We start from the raw sequence: 12,420 nt of genomic DNA, 5'->3' as shown, positions 1-12,420 counted from the left end.
AAAAGGATTCGATACAAAAATCCTTCAAGGACAAGAAATATGTGTTTAGTGGAGATTATCGAGAATACAGAAATTGGAGAAAACTAGCAATAACTCTAATGAATAATATGAAAATATTTCGTGGACAAAACATTTACACTGAAGCCCTGATCCTTCTCAGAGGAAAGATCACAGGACGAGCTGCACAAATCCTCATCAACAGCAACAAAAAGCTAAACTTCGATGAAATCATAGACCGCCTAGACGACTCTTATGCAGATCAACGCCCACTCTATGTACTCGAGGAAGATATGATGAGAATACGACAAGGAGAAAAACCTCTCCACATATACTATGATCACCTGAACCAAGCACTCAACGGAGTATTATCCAAGATAGAAATGTCACACAAAAATGAATTTGTGATAGTAGCTCTATCAAAAGAAGTGCAACTAAGAGCGATACGTACATTTATCGCAGGGTTAAAAAGTACAGCAACAAAAAACGCACTGTACTCCAGAAATTGCTCAAACCTGATGGAAGCCTACGGTATAGCAAGGACCATGCAACATGACACTCATTATCACCAACTGGAACACATACCCAGAATATACCAGAAGAGTCAGCAACAATGGCAGAGACCACAAATATACCCACCTCTTCAACCAACTTTCGTGCAACAAACACAGCCAGTGGTACCAATGGATGTAGATCCTTCCTCAACAAGATTCAGAAGACAACCATACAATCCACAACCGCCAATGAACACTCATCAGGAAGCAAGGCAAACACAGAATCCGTTTAGACAAGTCATCCAAAGATTCGGCAACCAATTCAAGCGCGACAGAGAAGACACGGCAAACTCGCAGCAGAGGAAAACACAACGCCTTAACCACGTGGGAGACACCCAAGAAGACGACCAGGAGTTACTTTACAATGAAGCAGTAAGTTATAGAAATAATAATAGACAGAAACATTTTCTGATAAGATAACACGGTCTTCCAACGTTAAGACGCACTGCACCTAATGGAAGATTCGTGCATATACTGATAGATTCAGGTGCAACTAGTAGCTATGTGAGTAAAAATTACCCATTTGCAGAAAGAATAAAATTAAATAAACCTGTTAAGTTTAACACACTACACGGGAGTTCAACAGTTACTCATAAGAGAGAAATCAATCTAGTAGGATTTGACTTAGATTTTTTTAAAGCAGAAGAACTTAAAGAGTTTGATATAATACTAAGAGAGGACGCGTTAAGAAAAATGAAAGCAAAAATAGATTTATTCGAATATTCTATAACATTTAAAAAATATCTGAACAAGTAAAGGAACAAATTAATTAGACAAAACTTATGAAAAATAAATAAAAGAATTAATGAATAACAATAATAACAATGAACTGTTACCTTTTACAACCACAATACAAACAGAGATCAGGACTGAAACCAGAGAACCTGTTTGGGTACGACAATACCCCTATCCATATGCGGATCAGGACTTTGTCGAAAAGGAAATACAGAAGCTATTAAAAAATAACATAATACAAAAAAGTAAAAGCCCATATAACTCACCAATATGGACAGTCTCAAAAAAAGGATTAGATGAAGAGGGTAAACAGAAAAAAAGAATGATTATAGACTTCCAAAAATTAAATAAACAAACGATAGCAGAGAGATATCCTATTCCAGATATAACTATGACTCTCCAGAATTTAGGGAAAGCCAGATATTTTACAACAATTGACTTAGAATCAGGATTCCACCAAATTATGATAAAACCAGAAGACAGAGAAAAAACCGCATTTTCAGTCAATGGAGCCAAATATGAATTTCTTCGCCTACCTTTCGACCTAAAGAATGCTCCAGCCACATTTCAAAGATGTGTCGACGACATACTGAGACCCTTTATTGAAAAATGTGCATATGTATATATCGACGATGTATTAATTTACTCTACTGACCCAAAGCAACATATTAAAGACATCACTAATATTATACATACCCTACATGCAGCCAATATGAAAATCTCAGAGGAAAGATCTAATTTTTTTCAAACAAAAACATAATTCTTAGGACATATCATAAACAATAGAAGAATTACAGTAGATCCAGGGAAAATCGAAGCTATAGATAGGTATAAAATTCCTGAAACACTAAAGGAATTACGATCATTTTTAGGACTAGCCTCCTATTATAGGAAATTCGTGAAGAACTTCGCACATATACATATGCAAGCCATTAACAATTTACCTAAGGGGAGAAAACGGAAATATTTCAAAAAATAAAAGTAAAAACGTAAAGTTACATTTAGATAATGAAGCACTAAATGCTATAAATGAAATAAAAAATAAATTAAAAGAAAAAGTTGAACTATATCAACCAGATTTTAATAAAGGGTTTGACTTAACCCCAGATGCTAGTAACTACGCAATAGGAGCAGTACTAAGCCAAGGAAGAAATCCTATATCATTCATATCAAGAACATTGACGAAAACGGAACGAAATTATTCTACAAATGAAAAGGAAATGTTAGCCATAATTTGGGCATTACAGAAATTTAGAAATTATTTATACGGAATAGCAGACCTAACTGTATACACAGACCATCAGTCTTTAATATTTTCCATATCAGAAAAAAACCCGAATACTAAATTAAAGAGATGGAAAAATTTGATAGAGGAATACGGTGCCAAGCTAAAATACAAACCAGGGCATGAAAAGATTGTAGCAGACGCTTTATCACGACAAATAAACATAATGTCAGATACGTCAATGCACTCAGCTGAATCATCCGCACCAAGAAACATAAAAATGATAGCAAAACCATTAAATTCATTTCAAACCCAAATTATTTTAACACCGTCACAAACAAACGAAAAAACAGCAACAACTATATTTCCGCGACACGAACGATTCGAAATAAAATATAACACTGAAGAATATATGATTCATACATTAAAACAAATAATGAAACCTAAAATAGTAACAGCATTCCACACTGACTTAGAGACGTGGCAGAAACACAAAGAGAAGATAGCAAACATATTTTCAACCTACTACAAAGTATCGGGTGATTTTTTTGAGGTTAGGAATTTCATGCATTAGTATTTGACAGATCACGTGGGATTTCAGACATGGTGTCAAAGAGAAAGATGCTCAGTATGCTTTGACATTTCATCATGAATAGACTTACTAACGAGCAACGCTTGCAAATCATTGAATTTTATTACCAAAATCAGTGTTCGGTTCGAAATGTGTTTTCCGCTTTTTTATCGACAAATTTTGTTCAGCGATGAGGCTCATTTCTGGTTGAATGGCTACGTAAATAAGCAAAATTGCCGCATTTGGGGTGAAGAGCAACCAGAAGCCGTTCAAGAACTGCCCATGCATCCCGAAAAATGCACTGTTTGGTGTGGTTTGTACGCTGGTGGAATCATTGGACCGTATTTTTTCAAAGATGCTGTTGGACGCAACGTTACGGTGAATGGCGATCGCTATCGTTCGATGCTAACAAACTTTTGTTGCCAAAAATGGAAGAACTGAACTTGGTTGACATGTGGTTTCAACAAGATGGCGCTACATGCCACACAGCTCGCGATTCTATGGCCATTTTGAGGGAAAACTTCGGAGAACAATTCATCTCAAGAAATGGACCCGTAAGTTGGCCACCAAGATCATGCGATTTAACGCCTTTAGACTATTTTTTGTGGGGCTACGTCAAGTCTAAAGTCTACAGAAATAAGCCAGCAACTATTCCAGCTTTGGAAGACAACATTTCCGAAGAAATTCGGGCTATTCCGGCCGAAATGCTCGAAAAAGTTGCCCAAAATTGGACTTTCCGAATGGACCACCTAAGACGCAGCCGCGGTCAACATTTAAATGAAATTATCTTCAAAAAGTAAATGTCATGAACCAATCTAACGTTTCAAATAAAGAACCGATGAGATTTTGCAAATTTTATGAGTTTTTTTTTTAAAAAAAGTTATCAAGCTCTTAAAAAATCACCCGATATTTACACAAAATAAACTACACGATATAATAGAACAAAAAGATAGGGAAAATATATTAGACTTTACACACAAGAGTGCACACAGAACGCTCTAAACAACTATAAATAAATATTAGAAACTTGTTATTGGCCAACACTAAAACGAGACACAGAAAAGATAGTGAAATTGTGTCAACTGCATGGATAATAAATATGAAAGGAAACCAATTAAACAATTATTAGGAAAAAGCCCAGTACCAAATACTCCAGGCACATTAGTACAAATGGACTCTACACAAGTAGAAAGGTTACATTCAACGATATTAGAAATCGCGAGGACTTTAGCTAACGACAGAACTACAACTACGGAAGAACAAATACTCTCAGCAGTTGTTTGAATTATAAAATCAAACTGTTTGATTTGTAAGATCAAACTTTTGAACTCAAAAAAGATTATTTATTCCTTACCTCTGGTGGGGGGAAATAAAATGACCTTCATTGAGTGAGAAATCTTTCATTCTGATTTTATTTAGAATTTTCACTTATTTATATACAATTTTAAGAACTATCTTAACTATCTTAATATATGTGTATGTGTGTATGTTCATATGTACTATATGTAGCATATTGTTTATGCTACATGGTATGGTATTGTTTTCAAGTGCACATGTTGTGTGACCTTGGATTTGTTTTAATGTGAGTACATTTACAGACAGTTGCTACAATGTATTCTAAGAACCCATGGGTTATCATATGTAAACATCTTATCCTTTGTAATGTTTGTGTTATTGTCTGTTGAATGCTATTGTTTTGCAAGACAATGCATTTTTAGTATGTGTTTATGTTTATGTGCATGTATGTTCAATATATTTGAACATAGATATCTAATAATAGTGGACTGTATCAATAGTAAGATTTAATAATATATAAACGTTTTTAAATATAATGTTGTTGTCCGTCCTTTGGCAGCAACGAACATGTTCAATTTTGAACATTCTCCCGGGCGGCAAAAGTAACTTTCAGTTTGTGATCGTGTCATGTTCGCCAACTAAGTGACGTTCACGATGACTATGCTCCTTTCTATGTTGAATTAATTTGCTCATCACTATTTCTGCAACTTCGTTACAACAGTATCCTGCTGACTTTTCTTTATCGCGTTGCTTATCCTTCTCCACTTCAGGTTTCTTTGATGCATCGTCTTTTGTATCAATAGTTTTACATTTGTCGTCTCTCGTCTTAGAAGTTGTGTATCGTATCTTCTTGTCTTCATATTTTTTTGTTGTATCCACACGTCTTTTGGCGACACTTCGACTGGCATCCGATGATGATGACATTGTTACGTAGCTATAACAACGTGTACCCGGAGTTCGGGTGTTGGTGACCACCTTGGCTCCGATAACTTTTCCATATTTAGAAAATATACCTTTCAGATCACTGGCTCTCGTTAATGAAGATAACCCGGATACCCAAAGATTACGTGAAGATGTCAGCTTTCCAGTGGACGACGATTTACCTTTGATGTGTCGCTTCTTTTTTTGTACCTTGGTATTCTCCTCTTCACTGCATTTCTCTTTCGGTAATTGTTCTATGTGTTTGATTGGTAGACATGCCATCGGTTTCTTCTTCTTGGCCTTTGGATTTAGTACTGCATCTTCCACTGTCATACTTCTATCGTCAGCGTCTTTAATTGCCATTTCTACATTTTGCCTTTCATCAGGCGGTTCCAGATCCATTTTTTTTAAGTAGATTTCCAAGTTCATTTCCTTTTGTTTTTTTAATACCCGCAAAGTATCGGTGACTTCAAAGGAAAGATCTTCTAATTCTAAAATATTACATGGCTTGTTGTACTTCATCGTCAATTCGTCGATATTTTTCTCCATGTAGCTCCATAAAACCTTGAGACGGTTTTCGTAAAATTCGATGTCAGTTTCGTCTCCAGTATTTACTTTTATCTTTACCTCTGCAATTGTAGATCGAATTCTTTCCGATCTTCTTTCAATTATACGCTCTATGAGGTCTATAATTTTATCCTCCTGGACTCGATTTGTATAATCTTCGGTTCTCCTTTGTAACATGTCCGCAGTGTTCGACATTTCAACTATTTTTTTAATGAACTGTTTTTATTCTTTAAAAAAATCGTTGGAGGTAATTGTTTTGGTCGCCTGGTTGACCTTGCTGTGCTTCGATTCACAGCCGCAGAATATTTTTTTAAATAACAGTTTATACACAGCGTTTAGTTTCGAACTAAAACGGCTTATGTGATTTTATAAATACGCGGGAATATGGACCCGTCTTACAATTTCTTTATTTATTTGCCTGTGTAAATAACAGGGCTTTTATATTGCCTATACATACATATATAATAGGACTTTTACATATAAAATATTGCCTGTATTTTATTTATACAGGTCTTACAATTTTGGCTCGAGCAACAATCCGGCTGGAAGGACCAAATGTTTGAATTATAAAATCAAACTGTTTGATTTGTAAGATCAAACTTTTGAACTCAAAAAAGATTATTTATTCCTTACCTCTGGTGGGGGGAAATAAAATGACCTTCATTGAGTGAGAAGTATTTCATTCTGATTTTATTTAGAATTTTCACTTATTTATATACAATTTTAAGAACTATCTTGTGTATGTGTGTATGTTCATATGTACTATATGTAGCATATTGTTTATGCTACATGGTATGGTATTGTTTTCAAGTGCACATGTTGTGTGACCTTGGATTTGTTTTAATGTGAGTACATTTACAGACAGTTGCTACAATGTATTCTAAGAACCCATGGGTTATCATATGTAAACATCTTATCCTTTGTAATGTTTGTGTTATTGTCTGTTGAATGCTATTGTTTTGCAAGACAATGCATTTTTAGTATGTGTTTATGTTTATGTGCATGTATGTTCAATATATTTGAACATAGATATCTAATAATAGTGGACTGTATCAATAGTAAGATTTAATAATATATAAACGTTTTTAAATATAATGTTGTTGTCCGTCCTTTGGCAGCAACGAACATGTTCAATTTTGAACATTCTCCCGGGCGGCAAAAGTAACTTTCAGTTTGTGATCGTGTCATGTATGTTCAATATATTTGAACATAGATATCTAATAATAGTGGACTGTATCAATAGTAAGATTTAATAATATATAAACGTTTTTAAATATAATGTTGTTGTCCGTCCTTTGGCAGCAACGAACATGTTCAATTTTGAACAGCAGTCAAGGAATATAACAGGACTATTCATTCGGTGATAAAGGAAAAACCAGTAGACTTATTTTTTAATCAAAAGGAAATTAACGAAAAAGTGAAAAACAATATAGAAAAAAACCAAGAACGTATGTTAGAATACCATAATAAAAAAAGAAGCCAAAAAGATTTTAAACCAGGACAAATAGTTTATGAGAAAAGTAGTAGAAGACAAAAATATAACAAAAAATATATTAAACACTTAGTAAAAGAAAATAAAGAAAATGCGGTGCTTACAACGAAAAATAAACTAATAGACAAAGATAACATACGAAATGTACTACCCGATAATAATATTAATAATTCTAGTGAACAAATCACTACAATACCAAATAACTAATGTGGAAAATAAAAAGTTTATATTAACCGAGACATATCCGTCATACATTTATAATGAATCAGATTACTTATATCACATGATAAACTTAACAAAAATTTTAGAACATTATGACACACTCTCAACATTAGCTAAAAACTCTCCGGAATTACATAGGGACATAGCCTTAGTCAACAGAATAGAAGTGTTAAAAAATCAATTAATAATTAGAAGAAAGAAAAGGAGCATAAATTTCTTAGGATCAGCACTTAGCTTTATAACAGGCGTACCAGATCATGACGATATGATAAAAATAAAACAACAAATTAATGATATAGTAGAAAATAATAATAAACAGAGGTTAATCAACACTCACTTCGAAAAACTGTTGGAATCCTTTAATTATAAAACAATTCATCAACAAGTAATGCTACAAGAAAAACTCAAAGAACTTGAAGACTTAACTTTAACAATCAATTTCGCTAAAAATAAAAACTTTTACTCTGCATCGTTAAACACGGAAGATATAGAAAAAATTATTAAATTAGAGAATTCAGACATTCCTGTAATAAATATAATGGAATATTCAGATATACACACTTGTAGAATTAATAACACATTTATTATTATATATAAATACCCTATAATTAAACAAAAATGTGAAACAAATGATATTACACCAATAGCATATCGACATGGGAAGTTACAATTAGACAATAAAGTATCTAAATGTAAAATCGAAATAAAAAGAATTAACAAATGTAAAAATATTTTATCAAAATTTATATGTCAAGAAACTACTTGTACAATACCAATGTTATTAAACCTCAAAGCACAATGCAATGTAAAAGAAGAATCAAATGAAGAAATAATTGAAATAAATTAAGGAAATATTTTAATAAATGGTAAAAATAAAATAAATAATGAAACTATCACAGGAACATACCTAGTGCAGTTTAAAGAAAATATAAAATTAAATAATATAACATTTCACAATCAAAACGAGGATATTAAAAAATATATCCTGTCACAAGAAGAAAATAATATTAAAATCCTAGATATATTAGAATCAAACTCAAAATATAAATTAAATAACATTGAAAAACTACATAAATTTATTATACCATACGAATAACACCCAATACAAAACAAATTTGTAACCCTAATAATTATATGCATACTAGCTACAACAATATACTTAAGTTTTAAATTGTATTATGCCATATTGAAATGTAAAACTCTAAAACTTAAAGAAAATCAACAAAAAAGATATGAACAAATACTGAAGGCTCAAGGATTGGAACATCTCATATAGAAAGATGCAATCATCAGCGTATAAAAAGATCAGGAGATCTTTTCAATAAAGGAGGGGGGAGTTAATACATGACTTACACTGAACCCAACTGATAATAGCTACCACACATATACATCTGCCTAGCAATAAGCTGACATCACTTACTATAAGATAACACTATCCAAATAACTAAACTAATTGTCATCCTCATCAGTAATTTTCCACTTCAGTACTTTTCCACAATAGAATAGAAACCACAAAACTACAACTGATAAATATATTACTTTGAAGCTAAGTTCTTGTATAAATACAAGCACCCGCTTGTATACAACATCTTTTTTCTGTTCATAAAACTCACACTGTTTAAGTGATTAAATAAAGATCGCTCTACGGAGCTAAAAATATATTTTTTAGAAAATAATAAAGTGTAAACTTTAATTCCGGCGATGGGGTCCGGGTCTCCGGTATTCACCCTGCGCGATCTCGAGGAATCTCTTTCAACTTTTAGTGGTACGGGAAAACACCCAGTCGAGGAGTGGCTCGATGATTTTGAATCTAATGCCATGGCAGTTCGTTGGGGGGATTTACAAAAGTTTATATACGGGAAACAATTATTGAAGGGTGCCGCGAAAATTTTCGTTCGCAGTCAACATAACTAGTTGGAGTGCACTTAAAGAATGTTTGCAAAGAGAATTTGGAGTAGTAATATCGTCAATCGAGGTGCATCGGGCACTTAGGAATCGCCGAAAGCGCCCAAATGAAGATTATCGCGAGTATCTTTATAGCCTTATGGACATAGGTAGGCCAATAAAGCTGGACGAAAGAAGTCTCATCGAATATTTTGTAGAGGGAATCCCAGTTACCAGACCAAACAAAGCTAACTTGTATCAGGCTTGTTCTTGGACTAAAAGCTCAGATCCTTGTTTATGAAAAATTTCGCTCGGGGCGTCAACCCAATGTGAGTACATCTCAAAAATACGACAATGACAATAATTCTGTTACTAAAGATCAGGGACCTAATAGGAAAAGTTGTTATAAGTGTGGAGAAGTGGGTCATTTGGCGAATACCTGCAAACAGCAACGACTATCAAAGTGTTTTGGGTGTAACCAGCCAGGGCATCGTATTGCAGAGTGCCAAAGAAGAGAACGGAGGTAAAAAGCGAGGGTGCAAGGGCAAATACGCTTGAAATGATGAGTATGGCGCCTCTTGGCAGTGTAGTTTACAAAGAAGTAACTATTAACGGGTTTACGTTGTCAGCATTGCTGGACACTGGTTGCGATCTATGCCTCATGCGTTACGATGTGTTGATGAAGTTAGGAAGGATTGATTTGTCCAGTGATATAAATCACCTTCGTGGAACAGGAAATTGTATACTTACAACTATTGGCAGTTTCATAATCAAAGTTAGCGTAGATGGAGTCAGAGTGGATATCAATTTCCATGTTGTGCGTGAACGCGACCTTATTTACGAGGCAATAATCGGGAATAGTGTATTAAAGCAGGCTGACTTAGTTATAAAGGAAGACGACGTAGAATTTAGAGCAAAGGTGCAGGAAACGAATGTTCAAAACCCCATAGTAGAGAAAAGTGAAGGTAAAATAGAAGTTCTTAATGAGTTTGAAGATATGTGTATGGCCGCAGAAGTAATGTCAGGAAAAACTTTATAGGTAGATTTGTCGCATCTCAGGGGAGAACAAGAAAAGGCAATAGAAGCCATTGTTTGTGATTACTCGCTTAGTAAGCAGTACAATTCCCCAGTTTCTATGAAAATTTGTTTGACGGATGATACTCCGGTATTCCAAGGGTTCCAAAATTCGTCACGTCAATGCGTTAAGCAGAGTAGCGTGTCTTATGTTGGAAGATTCTTTGCTGCATAGGCTGAGGCAAGCTCAGCAACAGGACGAATGGATTCGGGCAGTGTGCAAAGTCTTGGAAGCAATTGAATACGAAGATTTCTACTTGAAGCATGGGCTACTACACAAGGATCCAATAAGAGAGCTTATGGTAGTTCCATCGCTGATGGAGGATGAAATAATCCGGACGGCACATAAACAGGGACACTTCTCTGCAAATAAGACGCAGTTAGCTATTCAAAGGACATTTTTTATTCCTTAGTTAGGCCCAAAAGTAATTAGAATTGTGAAGAATTGCATCGAATGCATCATGACAGATTCAAAGATAGGGAAGAGAGAAGGTTTATTAAATCCAATACCTAAGGAAGATCAGCCATTAAGCACTTTTCATTTAGATCATGTCGGTCACATGGAACAAACAAAGAAGGCTTATAACTATATTCTTGTTGCGGTAGATGCTTTTTCAAAGTTTGTGTGGTTGTACCCGGTCAAAAACACTGGAGCCGAGGCAGTCGTTGATCGTCTCGAGAAACAAGCCGCTGTTTTCGGTAATCCACGGCGTATTATAACTGAAAGAGGTGCTGCGTTCACGGGAAATTTCTTTAAAGATTATTGTGCGAGGTAATAGCTACAGGTGTTCCACGGGGCAACGGACAAGTTGAACGAATACATCAAATTGTAGTACCGATAATTTCTAAGATGTGCCGGGAAGAGCCTGGGAATTGGTATATTGGTATGGCACGTAAATAGGGCACAAGAAATTATTAACAATACACCAACGCGTAGTACCAAGTTTTCTTCATTTAAAATTTTAACCGGCATAGAGATGAGGATTTCGGGTACGACAGAAGTAAATGAGTTAATAGAAAACGCCGCCTTGAATGAATAAGATTCAGACCGACAAGTGACAAGGAATCAGGCCAAACAAAATATTGCATTGATACAAAAGGAAAACAAACAAAATTTTGACAGAAAAAGGAAGGAATCGACAAAGTACAGACTGGACGAATTAGTCGCCATTAAGCGAACACAGTACGGGAGCGGGGTTAGGTTAAGGTCTAAATATTTTGGACCATATAAGATTTCGAAGGTTTTAGGACGCGATAGGTATGAAGTGGAGAAGGTCGGCGAGAGTGAGGGTCCTGGGTACACGACCACCATTCCACCGCCGAATTCATGAAGAAATGGAGACCTTCGTTCGGGCCGAACGAATAAGTCAGGAAGGCCGAATGTGGGATTGCAACCCTGACCTGACCTGACTTACGCACGCATGCAACCCTAAACATACACCCTGAATGAACGGACTCAACGAATAATGACCTGACCTACGTACGCATGCAACTCTAAACATACACCCTGAATGAACGGACTGAGAAAAAGCAATAAACGCCGACAGCGACAGTTACAAAAAGCGACACTTGATTTTGAAACTTGGCGCAGTACGGACGTGCCCTCCCAAACATTGCTGAAATAGACGAACTCTTTTTATACATATATTATCATTCAATGATGTAGTGAATAATCATAATTTATATTTTCCGGTTTTGGTAAATAAAATATTTTAAAAATAACTAAAGCGTTTAATTCAAAGTAAGTCCCCACATCAATTGCAAATGAATTTGCAACACGATGGCAATTTCCAAATTGCCTGGGCGCATTGGATGGTAAATACATAACCTTTCGCGATGGCCAAAAGATGGTGCATTTTACCACAACTATAAAGCACAAACA

The 12,420-nt window shown here is 35.0% G+C and overlaps 1 protein-coding gene across 1 annotated transcript; it reads right to left on the bottom strand.

The window, feature by feature from the left end:
- Positions 1–4,987: 4,987 nt before the first annotated feature.
- On the bottom strand, positions 4,988–5,848 carry LOC126764417 (scaffold attachment factor B1-like). The gene has a single exon (XM_050482104.1). It carries the CDS (start codon positions 5,846–5,848, stop codon positions 4,988–4,990), a length of 861 nt encoding a protein of 286 aa, XP_050338061.1.
- Positions 5,849–12,420: the final 6,572 nt, after the last annotated feature.

The sequence above is a fragment of the Bactrocera neohumeralis genome, unplaced genomic scaffold, assembly GCF_024586455.1.
Source record: "Bactrocera neohumeralis isolate Rockhampton unplaced genomic scaffold, APGP_CSIRO_Bneo_wtdbg2-racon-allhic-juicebox.fasta_v2 cluster09, whole genome shotgun sequence".
NCBI classification, from domain to species: Eukaryota; Metazoa; Arthropoda; class Insecta; order Diptera; family Tephritidae; genus Bactrocera; species Bactrocera neohumeralis.
Note: the sequence above shows the minus strand (reverse complement) of the source record. Positions and strands in the feature narration are given on the sequence as shown.

Bases quoted from the DNA above. Each gene is read 5' to 3' on its own strand.
- LOC126764417 (XM_050482104.1), bottom strand. From the start codon at position 5,848: ATGGAGAAAAATATCGACGAATTGACGATGAAGTACAACAAGCCATGT.